Here is a 22,398-nt window from a genome sequence, read left to right on the forward strand (position 1 = left end):
AGGCCAGCACTTTCTTAAAGTCACACTACACTATCACTGTCATTTCAGATCAATGCAGAGTTCCTGAGGCTTGTGGCTGTAAGTCTTGAGGAAAGATTCAAGGCCCAGTTAGACCACTACACAAGTCAACTGTCAAGTCAAACAATGTAATGCCTAGGAACAACACACTGCATCAAATACGCAAGTTTTGGTTAAGTAAAACATATGTCTTATTACTTAGTTGATAGTTGAGATTATTCTTGGCTCAATTGTTCTGTGTCTTTGGGTTTAAAGTAACATTATCATGAGCACATTGGCCTCCAAAAATTAGTAAAGTGACGTTTTTCTTAACTGATTCTGATTGGGTGTCACCTGGAACACAGCCAATGATCAAGAGACACAGCCACCAAACGAGAGAAAACAACTTGCACGCCGTTCCCAGGATTATTATTGTGTTGCTTTTGTATCTTGTTTTGGAACGGTGGAAATTACCTGATCCCCTGAGGAAAAGAAGAAAAAAACATGATGCAACAAGTGAGGCCAAAGGGAGGAAGAGTGAAGTGTAGAGCTCAGTTTGACAGCAGAGGGCGACGTGGGTTCACTACCGGGGACTTCCTGAGAGCTCTATCCACTGTTTACACTGGCAGTCATGCTCCAATGGAACAAACGTCCTCTGTGCTTTTGTATTTATTGCTTTTTAGACAGGACAGCCAGTTGAGAGAAGGGGAAGCCATGCAGGAAATCCTCACAGGTTGGGTTCGAACCCTGGACCGCTGCATCAAGGCATAGACATCTCAGTACACGTGCGCCTGCTCTACCACTTAGCCAACCCGGCCACATGGCCTCTGTGCTTTATGACAGTACTGTGCAGTAAAGTGAATTTGTTTAGGCCAATATGGACTTTCAACTTCTGATATACTGTAATGGCCCTTGGCTTTAAGTCATGTCCATTAACATGGGTGCTGTAGACGCGAGGCCAGGTACACACACTGACATCGCCACTGCTTTGTCCACACTCAAGTTACCAGTACACAGCGAAACAACATGCTTATATACAACTTCAAGTTACAACAAACAGGCAAGACATGAGGCAAACGCATAATGGAAATTGCAAAAATGGGATGCCTGGATCAAGCTTGAGGAAATGAAATCAGAAGTTGACTTGACAGCTTTCTACACGCTCTGTAAGAATTGGAAGGTTGTTGCATTTAAGTGGTTGTGCACTCTTTAAGATTTCAAAAGGTTTTTGTTGACATGTTTCCTATCACATTCTACACATTGATTTCTCCTGTTTTGTTTTCCTTACAACACTTACTGTTTCAAAATGTCGCCCATACATCCCAACATCGCAGAATCAGGAAAAAGCACTTTTGGTGTGGTAAAGCAGATAAAAGTGAACTAAGTCGGGGGCCAGGATAGCTCAGTTGTTAGAGCGGGGCCCGTATATAGAGGTTTACTCCTTGCGTGGCGGGCCCGGGTTTGACTCTGACCTGCGGCCCTTTGCTGCATGTCTCCTCCCCCCCCCTTTCAGCTGTTCTGTCATTAAAGGCCTAAAATGCCCCAAAAAATAATCTTGTGAAAAGTGATGGAAGTCGTTTAACTGTACAAGTACACAGATCACAAAGACACCCCCTCGCTCTGCTGTATCTATTCACAATATGTCTGCTAAGCTGTGGACATTCATTTAAAGTGTGTAGATGAAGTTGTGTTACAACCAATTCCCCCCCCTCAAAACATAAAAACAAACATGAAAGTGTAAGTGAGGTGGAAATAATATACCTCCAATAACAAATATGTGGAAAATATATTTGATACAAATAAAATGTCATAAGAAAAACTATAAATGGCACGCATATTCTATAAGAATCATAAATGGCAGAATAAAAATGCTTGTTAAAATGAACCCCAGATTCCCTCAGAGACATTCTGACTGATGAGAAATAGAAAAACCAAAAGGACAGAATTGAATTCCTCACTCCTTGATTTTTTTTGTTTTACACACAGAAAAACAACGCTTAACTCCGTAAGTACAACGGGTTGGAAAATGTTTCATTTTATGTGAAGAATTTTCAAAAGAAGCTGTTATAGGTGAACTGTTGGACATCAACAGCGACCGCCGTTTAGTAAGGGTGCTCTGATTGGTCGGTCACTGATCCTTACCGGACAATAAAGGCTTCGAATAGTTTGATTCTACTCGGGAGAGTTTAAGTAAACTTTAAGTTTGTGGAAATTAATGACAGTTTTTGGGAATTTCATTTGATATAAGGCTTATGTGTTAAGCTCTAAGCTGTTTAAGGTGAGTTTCTGACAGAGGAAGTAGAATGTTGAACAGTTGACAATTCACAATAAATTATCTTCTTAATTTGAATACATATGCGTTGTTGTTAAGGCTATTCAAATTATTATATGATTAATATATGACATGATATATAGAAGGTTTCAAATAGACACGGTGATCAGTGACTGGTGATCGGTATCAACCAATACCGCATTCAACAATCGGTGATTACTTAAACTACCACTTGGCTACTTTTTTGAGTACTTTATGACACTTTATGACACTGTGTCCCATTCCTTCTTTTTTGAGAATGCCCTTTGTGTGTCTCAATGAGGTTACCTGTATGGAAAAAAGTAAAATAAAAATAAAGCAGATTTCTCGAGTTCTTCTAATCAGCACATACATTTAAGCAAAATGTAAAAACAGCAGAACAATGATAACAATCCAAGCCAGACTAACAGCTGGAAGAGTCAACCTACTACAACCAATCACAGCGACGAAAACGACGTAGCGCTGAGCGACACATGTAATTTGAGGTGGTGGAAAACGACGGCCCAGATCTAAAACTTTCATAAATTAAGCTAATCAGTACACAAAATGTGGTCCTTAACAGAGTCTTGATTCACATACAATCTGACAGTTTGAATCTGAGTTTCACAAGCCTGGCGCAGTTCACCAGTTACGTTCAGTAACTCTGTTCGGTTACTACCAACGGGACGCTCGTCTGCAGGGGGGGGGGGAACACGAGCTGGCAGAATCAGATCCACGAGCCAGGTCTTGCCCTTAACTGGCAACAACCAGCACTGCCAGTGGTGCTGTATTATCCTACAGGTGTTTCTATTATTTTGCCCATCCCATTTATATCAATGAGAATAGAGAGAAAGTCCCGCCCCTTCCGGTGGACTTCATGGGACCTTAATTCTGAAAAAATATGAACAGTAGTAAGCGGGGAGAGGCCAATCATGTTTTGATCCCGTTCGATTTAAGCCATAGATTACAAATATGATGTTCGTCAATTTAAAAGAGCATTTTTGGACCAAAGAAAGTCTAGTCTAGTGACTCAGTGAACTACTACATCTCTCAGTGAACTACATCACTCGTCTCACACAATTTACGTCACCTAGTTTGATGCTCAACTTGCTCGCTAGCTTGCTCGCATAGCTCCGTTCCACAACACATGTAACATTATCTCACCTGATGTGTTTTATCAAAGTGTTTTCAGCAGATAAGCAAAAGGAAAGTCTGAGTGAGTACCATCCCACCTTTAATGCTTGACATGAGAGTTAATTTAGATGCAGGAAGACAATACAGTGTACAAAAACGGAACTTTCCAACCTTCATTAAGGAGGATCTACTGCTGACAGCAGCTGCGTGTACGTGCTTCTGTTTACTAGTGATGTCCATTATGTTTAGTAAGAACTCACTAAACTCTTCTGTAGGTCGGGGCCGACTCCATTCGAAGGCAACGGCACCTGCATCCACGTCCACTCTGACTTCTTCAGCTACTGTTTATTTAAATAGGACGGCACGATATGACCTAAAATCAAAATCCCATTTAATTGCACTCGATAACGATAAATGATTGATAATGAATGACATTGTTCTAAATCATCTCTCTCTGAAGCCAACATGTAGCCAGACGAGGGAAACTGGGGCTTTTTTGGGCATGAGATGCTCAGTTGACTCAGACTCTGTGTTCGGGCTATCCTCCGTTGAGCTGACTGGTCACGTGACTACACATGCGGTATGATGGTTTTAAGGACAAAGTAGGCCTATCAACAGGAAAAAATTCTTTCAAAATGATCGTCATGGTAAAATATGACAATGACAGCATCTGAATTTCGATGTCCATACATTTTTGATCAATTATCCAGCTCTATACTTAATGCTGCCTAATTAGCAACTTTAGGCACGTTTTGTGAACTCATTAAAGCTCAATGACAGTAAAACCATGATGTGACTCTTAAAATCCTTATTAATGCAGACTAGGCTTCATATATACACTCATAGATACGCAATGCCTAATTTATACAATGCAAACCATCTCTGCGCAAGCTTTTGTGCAGAGCTGCACAGACGGTTGGCCCCACAGCTTCCCCAGAGAGGCTGGGACTCCAAAGACACCGCAGAAGTTTGATTGGACATCAGAGCCGGAAGGTGGGACTTTAGGACAGTTGTGGACCCAACGTGCACAGCTCACATAGGAACACAGCAGCAGAAGTATAAATTCAGCTGGTCCAGGATAGTCTTTCACAGCATGAAGGCTAAGACTGTGGCTGTTGCAGATCAGGGAAAGGAAATGTACAACATTAAAATCAGGAAAGAACAGTAGGCGACATGAGGAAAGAAAGATATAAACAGTGAAGACCACGTGTCCTCCTTGGCCTCCTCATGGAAACACGGAGTGACATCACAGCACATTGTTTTGTTCCCGTGCGAGTTGGTTACTCATCTTGTTTTTTCCGCTCTTTTCTTCTTTTTTTAAAATAGCGGTTTCCTCTCCTTTCAAAGTGACAGCTGGAGAAAAGGCACGCTGCACATTTCCCACAAACCTCTATCTTCCTTAACATGGTCATCCTCGCTTCATGCTCAAAAAATGTATTTTTCGGGGGCATGCCTTGCCTTCATACACACACGTCAACAGCGCCCTCGTCGGCGATCAGAAGTCGAGTCTTGAGCTCTGGAGCCATGTCCTTCATCTTCACCTGCTCCAAGTCAAGGAACCCCTGCCCAGAGTCTTCGTCCCCCGAGGACAACTGAATGCTGTCGGGCTGCCGCAGGCCAGAGCTGCAGCCTGTGGAGTACACTCCTGAGTCCCCGCTGCCGCCGCTGCCCTGGCGACTGTGTCTGCCACTGGAGACATAAAGGGGAAGGTACAGTCATTCTATCACTTACTACACAATGCAACACACTTCACTTTACGTGAACACTAAGGTGAAAGACCGGCTGAGTCATTGAAAGCCATATAAATATAAAAACACAGTGAGACTGTGTTGGGTGGACCTCGGAGCCTCTAGGGGACTTGGGGGCTTGCTCCCCTAGAAGAAAAAAGTGTTTATTTCAAAGTTGAATGTATCATCAAAAACTTTGTGTTCTCTCGTAAACTATTGAATTTTAAACACATTGCTTATATAGATAGGAATGGTGATGACACGGCAAAAAGTCACACCCACAAAGCAAGGCCACCGAGACGGAGTTCAGAGCAGATCAGAAGTCTCGTTAGTCCGTTGTCTAAAGTTTGCCGGTGTAATCTGGAAACAAACCAAGGCTTACATCCCCGCTATCGGCCAATATCGGGCATTTATAAAGGCCAAAAAAAGAAGAAAAAGAAAAAGAAATAATTATGATGAAGGAATATTTAAAAAATAAAATAAAAACGAATGAACAAACATGTTATGAGTGGTGGTGTTGCATAATCTGTCCACCAGAGGACGCTCTACAACGTTCCTGTTGGCAATACTGATACACATTTGTGTCGGTATCTGCCTTAAATGTAGCTATTCCAAAGTACAATTGTGGTCCTTTGTGAGCTCACTAGACGGCGCTCTCTTTTCCAAGAAAAAGGTTAAATGAGTGGCAATTCCGTGTGTTTTTAACCCTTTGTTGAACAGAAAGCTTCACTTGACCATCACTAGCGCTAGTGTGACCACGAACATGAGAGTGATGGCTAACTTGATGTAGAAACCTCACACGCTGCCTCTGGACCACCTGGAAAGCTCAGAGGACAGGATAAGACCTAGGGTGGCTGATCGCCGTCTCTTGTATCTCTGTCAAACCAGTCATCGCCAGAGACAGACACAAGCGGTGCGGAGCAAAGTCTCAGTAGTCTCGCGGAGCAATACTTGTAAACTTAATTACATTTCTCTTCTTTGAGAGAATCACTGGCTGCTTGTATTTCCCCAGCTTGTATTTGGCCCCAGCGTAACGGTTTACCTTGAACATTTTCACTATGAAACTGGCAAACATGTGACACGTGAGCTGGTGTAGCATCAAAGATCAACCCACCTGCTGTCTGACGGGGGCACCGGCAGGGCCTCAGGGGGAGGGATGTGGATTTCCAGGACCGGTGGCTCTTGACAGACGGTCACTTTATCACACAACAGCTCTGAGTCAGAATCCGGGGTGAGGAGGCGAGGAATGTCAGATCCAAATGAGTCACAAAGATACTGGGGGGGGGGGAGACCAGGGGTGAGGAGGAGGGGAGAACAGAGATTGAAATGAGACTTCCAGACAGACTGCTTAAACTGAATATATGCACTTCAGTGAGATTAAATCCTAACGCTGACATGCAAATTCTATGTTTTCTGACGGTCATATCAACGTGGTGGTTACTCAGATGCTATATCGATCAACCGAAAGGTCTTAAAGAGGTTTTAAAAAGGTATCTCTCTGTAGGGATCCTTTCCATAATGTTATCATACGCTTAGAATAATATTCTGGGCTTGTCAGCAGCAAAATGAACCATTCTAGGAAAGTAGTAAATAGATAGGAAAGTAGTAAATAAGTAGTAGTAAATAAGTAGAAAAAACAGTAGTTACCATGTAATTCAAATATACGACAGTAAAACCCATGCTCTCAAAACAACAAATGTATGACTTTACATATCAGAAATGTTAACACACTAGATGTGACTGACACAGAGCCAAAGCTGTGGCTTCATACCTGGAAGTGTGTAGGCAGCTGGTTGGAGGGGTAAAATGTCGCCTTAACAGTCTTGAAGAACCAAATGGAGCTGCAGAGTACGACTGCCACGAACAAGAAGCAGATCACCAGAGAGAGCAGGAAGTAGCCAACGATCTGCCACCACGAAATTGGACCTGTTAAAGTGTGACACGTGCATAGATCACATGTCAGATTTGACTCTAGTTGCATGTTGCTTCTGTTATCACGTACATACACTCACACGGGTACATGTAAACGGGAATGTGTAGCTTCAGTTTTAATCCTTTCCCAACTCTCACTTCTTTTAAATCCCTGACAAATTTTCTTTTTGATGCTGCCTTTGTTTTTGAATATTATATGACAGCTGAAGACATTAAAGGGTCGAGAGAGGGGGAATGACATGCAGCAAATGGCCGCAGAGGTGGAACCCACGGCTGCTGTGTTGAGGAGTAAACCTCTATGTGGGCACGCGCTTTGCCAAGAGAGCTACCCAGGTGTCTTTATGCGGCCTTTACTAAAGTTATTGTTCATTTCTTACACTGTAACTTGTATTCTTGTATTTCATGTGTGTCTTATTTTATGAATGAACAAATGTTTTTAATTGTGTTTAACTGCTGTTTTTGTTTTTTATAAATCACTTTGTCTTGCCTTCCTGCTGAAATGCCATAGAATTAAAGCTGGCTTGCCTTGCCTTCATAATATATCCCCAGGGGGCAGCAACAGGCACATTCTTTTAGGCATTATTGTTTGTGATTAAAAAAGGGTTACCTTCGGTCTGCATGCAGCGGGGCAAGGTGAAGCTGCTACTCTTGTTGAAGAAGTCGTAGCGTGACTGGATGCTCACGCAGTACCAGGTCCAGGCCTTCAGGTCCGACAGAGTCACTATGGTGGCCTTGCTATCCAACGTCTGGGTTTCTAAGGCCTGAAGAAGAGGTAAGACCTTTAGGAAGGCTACTTCATGAAATGTATTCGGGAGCCACCATCCCACAGTCAAAGTTTGAAAAAAAATCTTTCAGCACAGATGTCATTCAGCCACATCGTTATTATATATTTTTCATTTATATTTCTTTAGGATTAACTAACTGATGAATGATTCTGCAGACGATAATGCAGATTCTACCCCCCTATTAAAAACATGTTTTCAATGTTTGTTGTAGTGCTGTCAGTTAAACGTGTTATTAACAGCATTTATTTTTGTTAACGCAGGATTAACGTTCTTTTTGGCCCGGCAAACTAGTTTTGCCACGTTCTGTTGCAACAACTAGTAACGCTAGAGAAACGACAACACCCATTGAATCTAGCTAGACCGGAAACAAAGCAACAGGAACGCCGCGCACACACACCGTTTGGGCGAGCCGGCCAAAGAGTAGTAACGTTACGTTTTGAGTGGATGGCGAGTGCAAAATGTTAAAATAGACGTCAATAAGATTCTAGATGGAAAGTTTAAAAGTTGCCAAATGTTCAATTGACAAGACCAAAGTGATCTATGTGTACGGTCGTTGTGAACTGAGCTATCATCGGAAATCCCAATTGATGGCCAAGCACACAGCTGAAGCCAACCCCCCCCCCGTCAAAGTATTTTTTCACACTTGTATTGATGGACAGTGTTACTGTGTGAGAGATTATTTGCTCCAAGTGAGAATGTTAGTGTGAAATAAAACACTACAGTAAGCTATATGCTGAATGAAAAAACATGTGCACAAAGCAAGCCGATCCACTTTTTCATCCTGATAAGAGCATTAAAATTAGAAAAGATATAATGGGACAAAAAGAAATTAAGGGACATTTAGAACAGATAAAAATGTGCAATTAATTGCGAGTTAACTATGACCTTAACGCGATTAAATAATTTAATCGTTTGACGGCACTAGTTTATTGTAGTAAATCGCCCACTTCTAAGCATGTCTGTTTACCCCTGAACACTATATTGAAAAGGCTATAATAACAGTCAGATCAGATCAGAGTCTCTTCGCAGCTGTCGTGCATTAGTGTGACCACAAATGTCTGGGCGGACAGATCTTTTGACATTGATGGTAGTTTACTGATATTAATGCTCCATATGTAAACAGGAATTTTCTCCTTGATCCTCATTCAAATATGAGTCTGTTAAGCAAATGACAGCCAGAAAGCGTGAGAGTAAATACAATAAACAGCGATGGCTCAAAGGCCTGCGCAGTATTACAACATTAACACTAGCAACAATAAGCTGCAACGGAAACAAACAAACAGCTTCATGGCTGGTTCCTCAAAATACCATTTAACTCTCACAGGGGATGCGCAAGCCAGGCCAGAGGAACTGAGAATCTGAGCTGGTGGAAAATTGGAGTTTTATATAAGGGCCGCACAATATTAAAAGAAAACATTGCCATTTTTTCTTTTGGTAACTAATAGCATTGGTTAATGCCAAGAACGAACCCATTACATTCAGGAGCCGACTGATTTCCTGGGCGGATTCAGGAATTATTTTCACTTCCGTTAAGATAGGGCTTTCCTGCTGCATTCACATGGTGTTGGAAAAATCAGAAAAATCTGTTACCAACTGGGAAAATGCACACTGCACTGAGATAGGGCGTGCCTTGCGGAGGTCTGAGTATTGTTCTTATCTTTTATATTATTATGTTATATTATATTATTTTATCTTATTATTTAAATATATCACTCAAACACACCGACAAAGCACGGGAACCGAGTCTGGTGGGTGGCGGACGTCCCCCCAGACCCCTGACACTCTGAGTACCACTGCTCCGCGTTCCACTCAGAAAGACGCCGCATTACAGAAGACTCTTTAAAAACAATCTGAACTTTAATATTAAGGATTTTAGTGCTGATCCTGCAAATCGTACGATGTTACCTAATGCAGAACTAGATAGAATTTACAGTTGTCAGTTAAAACATACATTATTTCTAAATGCCCAGTAAAATCTTGTTCACATGACTATAACATTAAAAAATAACACTAAAGCTACATGACATGAGGGTATACTGTGTTAACCCCATGCAAGAACTAGAATGGGAAAAGAGAAGTTTTCAACTGAGAAACTGGTTTGTTTTTTAAATAATATACTATATATATATAATACTATATAATAATATAATATACTATGTATTAATCTCTGTGCAGCAAATGCAATATTAAAGCACATGTGCATGTAATGGTATTTATTTTCTAGGTTGTTTCTAATTACTTTTTTAAAAAACTTTTCTCTTTTGTGTATGCTTGGCCTTTTTTAACCAAATGACGCGACATACTCCTTAGCTCTGGATTATTTTAGAACACACTGTAGTGACCTACGTATTCTGCGTCAAACCAGTTCGAAGACCTGCAGGCTGTTCTTTTTACAAACAGCTTGGCGGAAATCCTGGAACCAGAAACAAACTCACTCACTCTCTCATGTGAGATTCACCCGCCTTGTAGCACAGACCGGAATCACTTCAGTAAAAACCAATAAAGCATCATGCCGCAGAGAGCAGGTGCTCTGTTAACAGGGCCGACTGTGAGTGCATGACATGATTATGTGGCTGCTGCAGTCTCACGGGTTTCAGCAGGTGTCTTTAGGGACTGAAGAGAAAATAGGAAGTGTGAATAGGGGAAACTGTTATGTATATTCCTGTTGTAACATGTCTGGCGTTTTATTTGCCTGATGACCCGAAAAAGTTGATGAATTTTAAAGTGCACTGCTTTGGCTCGGCTAAACCTCTGCGTCTGTCCAACTGTAAGTGCATATGGGTTCCAAATAATCCAAATTCAAAACACATTCAAAGTTAGTTCTAAGGAATATAGCACGCATGGGCCTAGTGTTTGTCAGAGGGATAAGAGTTGGGTTTCCTACCTGAATGTCTCCAGAGCGTTCCCAGTAGAGGATCCGGTAGTACAGTTCTTGGATATTGTCCTTCATGGAGCTGTTGGTGCTGGTCAGAGGGTCAGATATGATAACGTCCAGGCCACTTCCAGCAGGAGAAAGCTCCACTCTGGATGGAGGACCCACAGCAGCTGGCAGGAGAGAGGAATGGACAGATGAGAGGTTGTTTGGGCGTTATTTTTGAAAGTTTCAATAGCACACACTTCATATTTAATCATATAAAAATATGATTTAGTAAATTTAAATACAGAAAACTTGTTTCACAATATCATCACGTACTCAAGCATAGAAACGACACGGATATTTCATTTATTTCTATTCACAAAATTCGTTGATACTACATGTGTTGATAATCAAGTCTTCTACAAGCAAAAATGAAGAACTTTCTATTATCTTTGTTGTTTAAACAGCTGAATGAGCATTTTAGAGATAGGCCTTTTTCTATTTAATCTATTTATTGTAGGCTATTAATTTAATATAAATCTTCATTTACATGTGTTGCAACCAAAACATTTTCAAACGAGAAAGGAAATCCTGTCTGTGCATTGTTTTTAATCACAATCTGTTTAAAGTAAGTGCTTGTGAACTGCACATTTAGCCAACTTTTTAGAAAGTACCAAGTTATATATTGTGTATTGCCATACAGCAGATATCATTTTTGGTCCAAATTGCCCTACCCTACCACAAGACAAGACTAAATACTAATAACGGGATGATGCTTAAAACATGTAATGTGATTACAGCAGGAACATCAGTAAAGCAGTTTGCATTGATCTATAAATTATTGTGTGGTTCTTCCAGTATGTGTTATTGGTAATGCAGGCTCTGATTGGAGAAGTGCTGCTTCAGAGCCATTACACACAGCAGTCTACTGTCGTTATCTGGGTAAAACCATGGAAGCCAGGCTGCTACAGAATAACCACACACGCCTCAACACACATCAGAATGGCTGATTGTTGCCCGTTTCTGTTGGCATCCTTTCAAACGTTTCTGGTAAAGGTGTTTCATCGCTCTGCGACACCTAGACAAGAACGTAGGATTCCGGTGAGGCGCTTCACCGTTAAGAGTCACTTTGGTTGTGTTACAGCTATGTGACCAGTGATGTTACCAACAAGAGATTACATGAATCCTCACACTCCGTGACCTATATTCCACCTCAGCCATCCCTTTTGCATGTAGCCTGCTGAACCAAAATAGCAGGTGAGTTTGGAGACACCCACACATTCCATTCACCCAAGATTGAAATCTTTAAATGCCCTCCCCATCTAAGCTCACCTAGTCATTGTTTGGGTTGCTGCATAGCACCCATTGAGAAGTAATAATATAAAATAAAAAAAATATTTTAAGAAGCATTAAGAAATCCATCAGAGATGGACCTGTTGTTCCAGCTCTGCTGCCTGTGTGAGGAATTCTAAGCTTAGTGAGGCTGTGTTTACAGTAACCCTGTTGTTAATCTCACGGGATCTAGACTCAAATCAACGCTGTGGTTTCCATAGTTCAGAGCTGCAAAACACATGCAAAGGTTACTTTTTCAAACAGTGTAGCTCACAGCTACCTTGTGGTTGAACTCTTTTTTTTGCTCAGTTGCCGTTTTGTTCAGGGGGGGTTGCCCTTGTTTTGGAGGGTTTGTGGTTTGTGTCACCTAAGATGACATGCTGCCACATGATTGTGTATGAAATATCTTTCCTGGAAGCTTAAGTACCTGCCCGACAACATTTAGAGGGACTGATTCTCTTCCTCATCGCACTCTCCTGCGCTCCCTCCACTCGTCTTCATCTCATCCCTCTCTCTTACCATCTTTGTCAGGGCAGAATTCTTTCATTGTCCAGTCGGAGACACTCCCGTTCACACTGGCTTGTACACGAAGCACGTAGATGCCCAGGTAGAACAGGTTCAACTTTGTAAGGTCACATGACCTGTGTGACGTCTTCTCACATGCCGTTTCCCACACTGGATTCTTTTTCTTAGACCTTAGCTTGAACTTCCTGAGAAGACGAGAAAAAAAACAAAATGTAGGGCATTAATCGGCGTAATAGAAAATCAATCTTGAAATAGACATCCTTTATTTTAAGAAATATATATAAGAAAAAAGGTATAAGAAATATGGAACTGTTAGCCTGTAATGTAGGTCAGCCTAAATTCTTTCAGGAAGACCTAACTTTTAATTGATGCACTCCTAAATCAAATCAGCTGTTATGTAAATAAATGTATATTTTATCATGCGTGTTTAACTGTCACATATCTGCAACTAGTCTCTCCTGATTGAAACGTATCTCAGTGTAAATCCTTTTAGGAAGACCTCGCTCTTAATCAACGCTCCATCTAACTCCAATCAGCTGTTGGAGGCGTTCACCTTCCTGCTAAATCAATCAGAATCGCTCACAGATGGCAAGGGCCAATCACAGAGTCACAACCCTGGTTTAAATTATTGTATCTCCCTTTGCTATTCAGCTGTTGTTGCAGGAAAAGATTCCAACCCTCCACCCCCCCCCCCCCCCCCCCCCCACTTCTAGTCATCTACTTCAGCTGATTTGTCCGACGCCTCCTTCTGTCTGGTCTTAAGGCTCCTTAGTCCTCACTACAGGTGTCTAGATTCTATCGGGGGGGGGGTGATGGTTCTCTACCCCTTTTGTGTATATACAAAATATTCATTTAGCGATGGAGTCTAATCGCCAAAGACTTTGTACCTTTTATTTGTGCTGTACAATAAATCTTATTTGCATACTGCAAACATGTCTCTCCTGATTGAAATGCTAACTCCTATCTTGGTACAAATAAATCCCCCAAAAATCTAACAATCTGTATTTATGTCTGAAACATGGCACAAGAGAAAGATATCTCATTGGTTATTAACATCTGAACAAATGTTGTAATTTTACAAGCCAATGAAAATAAAATATGACCCATCCCCTACACCACAGTTGCACCTTCATTTTGGTATGCTCAACTCCCAAGGCCCGAAACTGCTGGCTATTACACAACTTTCATCTCCTTGTGCCATTAAAGACTTTCAGTTGCTTCCTGTAGTTGGTTTGGATCACATTTTGACTCCTTACACACCCCATCACTTCCTGTGGTTGAGTGCTGAGACTCTTACAATAATGCATTAACTTACACAACAGAGGCTGGACGGAATGGAACAAACAACCAAAAGAAAATGAAGATGGAGTTTACAGCTACACTACCGTCTCTGTGGTGCTCGCTGTAAAGAAAATCAAAACCTTAAGACGGATTCATGTCGGACTTGTGTGGGTTTTCTGTGTTTGGAGTAGTTCAGTGTTCAGAGATGTGGATGGCGGTTTTACAGCAGCAGTTTAGTAATACGTTCTCAATCATACATCATCGATCCAAAGTAATTACATTTCCTACTGTGGGGAACATAAATGTCTGGGAGGCATTTCATAGCATTCTATCCACCAGTTGTTGGAACATTTCCCTCTGGACGAACGTTGTGGAGCGGCTGGTACTTCCCGTCCTTGAGCCACAGCACTAGTAAACAATGAATTAACCCCTTCAAAAGCTCCTGTCTGCTTTGGTTATAATTAGGGCTTATAGGTTAATAGTTTTCAAATGGATTTGAAAAGAAGCATTAATCGAGAAGATTAATAGAATAGGCATTATCTAGGTAAGTGTTTGGTGTAACGTTTGGTTATGTTTTAGTCCTTTTTTATTAGTATATTTACTGTTTTTTAGAAGAATAAATCCTGGTATCATGTGCCATTTAAATGATTGTTAACAAAAAGTATTCATATTACTATATTCGAATTGTTTTCATTATTATACTTATTTTTGCTTTTGTGATAAATGTTCTGTGTTCGGCTGTTCAATGTTCCATACTTATTAAAAGAAAAACACCTATTGCTGGCAATTCATCCATCCTTCCATAAGAATATAAAGCAGTTTTGATGGTGTCCCATGCTGTAATCCTTTATGATATTGATTTTTTATCTCTTACACAATGAAAAGTGAACATTTGCTAAACTGGCTTATCTGGCAGAAAAAAATCACAATTAGATGTTTCCCTAAATCGTTGAGCCCTAGTTATCAGGGCAAGTTACTTCCAAAATGTAATACATCATAGATAACTCGTTACTGTCATTTGAGAGTAACAAGTTCTATTTCTATATTACTGTCTCTGAAGTGGAATGCTTTAAACTACTTTTGCATTAGTTTTGAGTCACGTTCACCAAAATAACAGCAGAAGTTTGACTTGGCCGGTAGTTTTTTCATTTTTGAGCACCAGATCAATAAAGTCTCCTCTTTATCCACTTTAATACTTCGTAGCTTATTCATAATATTTTGTAAAATGAATATGAATATGCAAAGTAACTAAGGCTATAAAAATAAAGAAGTAAAATGAACAATAAGCAAGCAGGAGAAAATAAAAATATTTGCTTAACCCATGAATAGTTGTGTTACGGAACACGATACGTTGAACTAGAGCTTTACAGGAAAGTCACTACACCCGAGGATTCAAACTAGAGCTCGTCACAACAAACTTGGTGCCCTGCCTCAGTGTCGCTGGTTCCTCGTGTCTGTAAAAGTGAGACTTACGCCACGTATTGAGTGGTGAAGTCCACAGCGTGTCCCTCTGCAAAACTCGGGTCCCAATCCCAGCTTAGGGTGTAGTTGGTGTTCAAGGTGATCAGGGTCAGGCTCTCCGGTGGGGCCAGCGCTGCTGCGACTGAAACAAGCAAGGGGAGACCCGGCATGACCACACAGCCTCTGATGCAGATGTTGTTGTAACAATATGGAATGATTGAGTCAAGGTCTAAAATTAGCACCATTAACCGGCCAAATGCCAAAGTGAGTAATAGATTTGCTTCACACACCAGGCAAAAAACTATCTATTCTATAAATCTACTGAGTGGCTGGTCAAATCTTTCACCAGCCATTTGGCCATGTTCAGATTCAGAAATAATATTTTAATAAATAACATCAATATCTGCTGTGATTAACAATACTTTTCCTTATTTATTACTTTGCTGATTATTAGTTTACCCAAGTGTACTCAATTTATTTTCCTTTATGATTAAGAAAAGCATTTCATTCTCACATTCAATACTCAATACTTTAAGATTCAATACTTAATTGCCATGCAACTTAGCGGCTAGGACTTTGCCTCGGTGTGCTCATGACAGATCAACAGACAATCACAGCAAAACAGTAAAGACACATAGTAAGAAATAAACACTTAATACATAACCCCCACCCCAGAAAACATTACATACATCCAGGGATGAAAGCAACAGTACGGAATATGTTGTCAGGTGGTGTTTAATGCAGTATTAGTTAGTGCACACTAGTTCTGGTGCAGAATGCTTCAAAAATAAAGGCATTAATAGATATTAGTCTTGTTGTCAAGTAATCCCATCTCAATACTTTCTGACTTCCCCACCTTCCGGTGCCTGCTGGTCACTGTCACTGGTCACATCATTAATTGAACAGAAGGAAAATTGTGCATTAGTTGGGATTAGCCGTTGGATTAATCCAGGTTTGGTGCTCCAGTAAGTATTTGGGGCAGCAGGACGGTGTATCGTGGGTTCATGATAGTGAAGGAGCATGTCACCCAGTGCAACAGTGTGGCTCATGGATGTTTTATATTTTTATAGTTTTTGGAAAACAACGGAGCTCTATGAACCGAAAGTATAGGGCTTGTTGGTAGCAGTTGGGCAGACAGAGAACAGAGAGGGCGACTGCAGTCTGCTAACGTGTTGCTCTCTCTAATATAACAGCTGCTCTGTTAGCTACAAAACATGCACGCAGGCCGATATTCAACCATGCGGTTTTGTCGGGAATAAGCTATAAGCAGAAGGAAACTCCGCTAGCTGCTAGGCTAACGTGCAATGGTAAACTGTGCAGTCCCATGCAGTCACGAGCAACTTAGTTTTTTTCTCTCTCCATAAACTCTTGAATGTAGGATAGAAGACAATCAATGAGGATAACTACACAGTGATTATTGCTTTCATTATAGTTCATATCACACGATATCTGTTCTCCCATAACTTCCGCGAGCAAAAAGTGTAAAAGAAAGGAATTAATATCGCGGTCCGGAAGCGACAGCAACTCCTAACTTTTAATGATATTAAACAGAGAGAAATGTTCTCCCTTCATCTTAGAACGATGATAAATCAATACTAGAGTAGCCTACTTCCTTGTTTACTGCAATGAGTAAACTTGCAGAGAAGGAGGAAACAAGCATCTGTCTTCACAAAAATCGACTGTTGAGTGGTTGATGGTACTTTGTGCGTTAGAACGTAATCACTCTCTACAATCACGCTCTACAATTCATAAATAACTACAAATAACTAACGTTAGGGGAATCTGTTTGTGGACAGATTTATCTGATTTTTTTGTTAACCAAGTATTGGTATCGGCCTTAAAAATCCTTTATTGGTCGGGCTCTACTCAGTATTGGCAAGTACCCAATTGTACTTGAACTTGGTCTGAAATCGGTATATTGCAAAAAAAGGCACACATTTTGCCTTTGAAGCTCAGTATCTACTGAGTGCACTCCATGCCAAAAGAAACAGTTGAACACACAAAAACTACATGAACAAGCACCAAGTATAAATAATGTCAATAAGAAAACCAAACAGAGAACAAACTAGAGAGGAAGTGTGTTAATGCTGTCTGAAACTTGAGCAAAGAATAACCATACTGGAAAGTCGAGTTAAATCCCCACCACAACACCGTGACCTCAAGAAAGAGGAATTAATCCAAAACAAAAAAGCACTGTGAATAAATCTGGCTCTTCAAGACACCTGTGTGCAGAGTAGGACTCGTATCTTCATGTCTTTATAGAAGGAACACCATGAACTAAATCCATTAACACCTGTAGCAGGGCTGCACAATAAATTGCAATTTTATCAAAATCGCAATATGGACTATTGCAATATTGAAAGTTGCAGGGGGGTGTTTTTAGGGTTAGGGTTTACATTTATTTCATTTATTTTTTAAACAGAGCTACATGTTGAATTCTCCTTTAGGTATTGTGGCGCTGCAAAGACGTCCCGGCCTACACATTTGTTTTGTACCGTTTAGGGGTGGGAATCTCTGGGCATATCACGATTCGATTCCGATTCTGAGGCCAACGATTCGATTTTAAACCGATTATCGATGCAACAGTTTTTTATGTACATTTCCACGTGTTATTTACATGTAAATCTGAGTTTGTTAGATGTTGACATATACAGTATTTGTCACACACAAGATTTAATGTTTTGTCTACTTAGGATTTTATTGTGTAGTCATTCCATGCTTGTGAAACTTTTAAATACAAATCAACATTTGAAAAAAAAACTATTAATAATTATTTATAATTATTATTATTATTATTATTACTTTCTCAAAAGTTTGCTTAAATGCGATTAGTGCAAAAATGTATGGAAACACTTTAAAATGTCTAAAATCAATTTGATATGCCAATTTGATTGAAAAACAATTATTATAATTATATTAACTATTCAGAATCGAGCATTGAATCGTTCTATAGAGAATCACGATGCATCCAAGAATCAATTTTCCACCATCCCAAGTACAGATCCTTGCAAAATTACACTATAATCTTTTATCTTTTTTTTAATTTAATTTATTTAAAAGAAAAAATAAGAATAATGATAAAAACATTATCATTTCATACAATATTGTCAATCATAAAAGCAGCATGGCGGCCCAATGGTGACTTTTGAATCCTGGTGATTCCGGGCCTTTCTGTGTGGAGTTTCTATGTTCTCCCCATGTCTGCGTGGTTACCCCCAACCTTAAAAACATGGACCAGGTCCTCCAGTCAGTGTCATGACCAAGACACTAGCTCAGATCTGGAGTTGGTCCCGGGGGGCTGTATATGGCTACCCACTGCTCCCTTGAGGGATGGGTTAAATTTAGAGAATGAATCAGCTACATGTACGTGCCAATAAAGTATCTTCAGTAGCTTCAAAAAAAAGGAAAAGACTGTGAAAGAAATTGATAAAAAGGTGCAGCCTCACACATGACTGAGCCAGCGTGACCTGACATGAGAAAAACAGGATCTAACTGAGGGAAGAAAAGGGAGTTCATTGCTGAATGGATCTTTTGTGTGTGTGTGTGTGTGTGTGTGTGTGTGTCTCAGCTTGTAGGTCTCCTGTGGATTTTGGCTGAAGAGGTAACACAACATTTTCCTCACTAGCTATGTTTCCATCCACATGTTTTTAACCAAATTAAGTGATACTGAATGAAAAATGCCTTCTGGAAACAGTAAGATTTGATGGAATTTCATGAATATTGACTCAAAAGAAATATAATCTGTCTCATCTGATTTTAACTTAATGATATTCAGCTTATAAACGCTGATGGAATCTTTTTTGCTGAGTAAATAATGAATTGCGATTAAGTTTTAGGTCATTTTATGGTTGCCACCCACCACAAAACAAAGAAGAAGAAGTTGTAGTTCATATCCGCCCTCTATATATTCCTCTCTGTCTGCACACATAAGGGGTGGGGCAACAAAGACAGATGGAAGTGGACGGACAACGAGAAAAACAGCGTGGGAGGTCGTCAGGTTTTTATCGGCTTTAAAGCCGTTGGATGGAAACACGCTTTCACCAGATTTATTCACATGAGTTTTTTACTGACCTTAGTGAACTGAATAATTCTGTTGACAAGTGGATGGAAGCTTAGCTCCTCACTCAGTTCCTCATTCTTTCGCAAAATTTCTGTCCATCTGATACCAATTTCTCAGCCACATTGCAATTTAAACCGTTACATCATATTTCAGTCCATGCTAAGTTAAACCCAAATGGTTTTGTCCGCAGACATGACTCAGACCCTGCTCCACAAGAACTCAAACATATAAAGGAGTAAACACTAGAGTCAAATCATCCATCGGTGACTCAGCAGCCAAAGTCAAATACTTCAAGCTGTTGTTTTCACTCAGTGTGAATTACATTATCTAATTATATTCTAGCAGGGATAGATATGACTGGTAAGGACATGGTAAACAGAATGGGTGAGGACAGGTCCGGTGCCAACAACGTCCACGAGCTGACACCAGCTCCCCACGACAAACACCGAGCTACCAGCTAGCTAGCTACCTGAAACTGACGGGAGGCAGTGATCTAGATCATTTATCGAGACCAGGGCCCATCACTCTGTTGGTGTTCTAGAACTACAAAAAGACACAGCCAGCTTAACAACTACAGAGTAGTGTGTCTTCTCTCAGATTGTGTGTAAGAAGTTCACACACTGGGATACAGAGAGCATGGAACAGTGTTTTTCTGGTTAGTAATGAAGACGAAAGGTTACTAAACCCTTACAGTCCTCGGTCTAGATAAATTCTGCCTCGCCCCCTCAGAAAGAGATTCCATAGCAGCATTCCACCGACTGTCCTGGACCTGTGGTTATTCAGGTCTGGCTGCATTACTGAGTCACACTGAAACATAAACACTCACTACATTAACATTGGGCGGGGTGGGGGTACGATATCATCACGATACTTATGCCATGATACGATATAATTGCGATTTTAAACATATTGCAATATTCTGCGATATATTGCAATTTATAACTTCTAATTTTTTCCCAATTTCAAATGATGTCCCTAAAAGGAAACTTTGTCAACATGTTTCATCTAAAAAGAAACATTTCTCCGTTATTGCTGCAAAATCGAACAAACTGACCAACACATATATACTATGATACTATGCTTAGAGATGTTCCGATTCCGATACCAGTATCGGAAATGCCTCCGATACTGCCAAAAATGCTGGCATCGGTATCGGCGAGTACTGAAGTCCAGCCACCGATCCGATACCACGTAAATTATTAGAAATAGGAATCTATTTACTGGTCCGTTAACTCGGACACAGTTCTTCTTTGCCTCTCTTAAAATAGTTGCGCCGCTGTTTTAGAGGGGCGAAGAAGAATTGATCACCTAACGCCTCCTTAAAACAAGCTAACATTAGCGCATCATGTCGGCAGTTTGGCAGTAGTTTACAGTGGACGTTCCCACCAGTAGATTAGCTCCTCCACCTCTTCTGCAGCTGAAGTCATACCACCAGTCCCAGTGGTGAAACGCCTTCTTGCTCGGGCGAACGACGGGGACACTGGTATAAAAACCATGAAAACAACCCTTCTTGAGGCTGTCCAGAAAAGATTCAAGACCATTGAGAATGAGCCCTTGTATGCAGTTGCCACTCTTTTAGACCCACGATTCAAAGACAGGTATGTCTAATATTTGTATTAAATGTCTATATTATAAAAATTTTGAAATGGTATTTTGAATAACTAGATATTGCATTATTATTGATTACTATTGCATTAATGTGGTACCACTAAAAGCTACTATGGAGGAGGTTGTTTCTGTATTTTACATATTAAGACATTTATTATTTTTCATTGTTTTTAGATATTTCACAGGAGCAGACAGCATCAAGCATGCCAAGGATGCTCTGACCCAAGAGGTGGAGAAGATGGATGCGTTACTGAGCAGGACCACACGTGAGGGAGAAGAGACAATTCCAGAAAACCCCCATAAAGCCCCACGTATGGATGCACAGCCAGACAGCAGCAGAAAGAGCAGCTTGAAAGTCCTGTTTGAGGAAATCCTGCAGGAGCATGATGAGGAACGTGGGGCAAGTAGCACAAGCACACAAGTTCAAATACAGACATATTTGACCGAGCCAACGGTCCCACGCTCCGACAGCCCATTCCAGTATTTGGGAGTCCACCAAATTCGGTTTCCCACCCTCGCTGTCACTGCTGCAAAGGTTCTCTTGACAGTGAGAGACTGTTCAGTACAGCGTCCAACATGGTTGATGCAAGAAGGAACAGACTAGGAGGAGAGAGGGCAGAAAGGCTCATCTTCTTGAAGAAGAATCTGCCTTTGTTCTTGAAAGTATGAGTAATACTAAATTGCTAAAATCTACTGCAATGTGTAGCCTACTTGTTTAAAGTATTCATTTACTGTGTAGCTGTTGCTCTTTTGAGTTGCATTTTTTATATTTACTTTATAGGTGTGTGTTGCACTATTGTTAAATACTGCACTATTTGAAGATTTAAATGTCTTTATTTTAGTACATAATGGCTGCACTTCAAGTTTTCTTCTTTTTAAGGAATCATTATAAAGTTACTGTTGCTAGTAAGTTTTATACTGTTCTATGTAAAAATTGAAATACCTTTATTTTACAATAAAAAATATCTGTTCTTATAGTTGTTGTTGCACTATTGTTTTATACTCTCCTATTTAAAAATAAATGGCTTCCATTTGCTGTATAAATTCGTGTTTTACAAAGTGTTAACCCTGAGCAAGGCATTAACACAATGATTATAATATCACAGTCATGCATGTGCAGTATGATATATATATATATATTTTTTAAACACACTGGTATTGGTACTCGGTATCGGCCGATACCCACAGCACAAGTATCGGAATTGGTATCGGAACATATCTAACTATGCTGTATTAATGTTTTCCCCCAGCCTTAATTAACATGGACACTAATTCTCCCTATAACTCAGAATATAACACAATATAGTCCCCTATTAACAGCCAGCCGGGAGGAGGTCTCGGGGAAGACCCAGGACTAGGTGGAGAGATTATATCTCCAACCTGGCCTTGGAACGCCTCGGGATCCCCCA

General features: G+C 40.4%; 1 protein-coding gene and 1 long non-coding RNA gene across 3 annotated transcripts in view; one reads left to right on the forward strand and one right to left on the reverse strand.

The window, feature by feature from the left end:
- The first annotated feature begins 1,121 nt into the window (after positions 1 to 1,121).
- On the forward strand, positions 1,122 to 21,366 carry LOC117952797. The gene is made up of 4 exons (XR_004658508.1): positions 1,122 to 1,221; positions 8,525 to 8,531; positions 12,059 to 12,063; positions 21,357 to 21,366. It is a non-coding gene; the product is annotated as an uncharacterized LOC117952797 (long non-coding RNA).
- The window catches only part of il10rb (interleukin 10 receptor, beta), a 20,081-nt gene continuing 2,424 nt past the window's right edge, over positions 4,742 to 22,398 (reverse strand). The window contains exons 2-9 of one of the 2 annotated variants that reach the window (XM_034885341.1): positions 15,334 to 15,463; positions 12,574 to 12,764; positions 10,750 to 10,910; positions 7,688 to 7,841; positions 6,920 to 7,074; positions 6,263 to 6,423; positions 5,045 to 5,110; positions 4,742 to 5,008 (exon numbers count right to left, since the gene is read on the reverse strand). In XM_034885341.1, coding sequence (XP_034741232.1) covers positions 4,882 to 5,008; positions 5,045 to 5,110; positions 6,263 to 6,423; positions 6,920 to 7,074; positions 7,688 to 7,841; positions 10,750 to 10,910; positions 12,574 to 12,764; positions 15,334 to 15,463 — 1,145 coding nt within the window. In that variant the 3' untranslated portion in view covers positions 4,742 to 4,881. Of the gene's footprint in view, positions 5,111 to 6,262; positions 6,424 to 6,919; positions 7,075 to 7,687; positions 7,842 to 10,749; positions 10,911 to 12,573; positions 12,765 to 15,333; positions 15,464 to 22,398 lie in introns of both variants that reach the window. The other variant, XM_034885340.1, reaches the window with a different exon arrangement.

Source organism: Etheostoma cragini, chromosome 11, assembly GCF_013103735.1.
Source record: "Etheostoma cragini isolate CJK2018 chromosome 11, CSU_Ecrag_1.0, whole genome shotgun sequence".
Classification (NCBI taxonomy): domain Eukaryota; kingdom Metazoa; phylum Chordata; class Actinopteri; order Perciformes; family Percidae; genus Etheostoma; species Etheostoma cragini.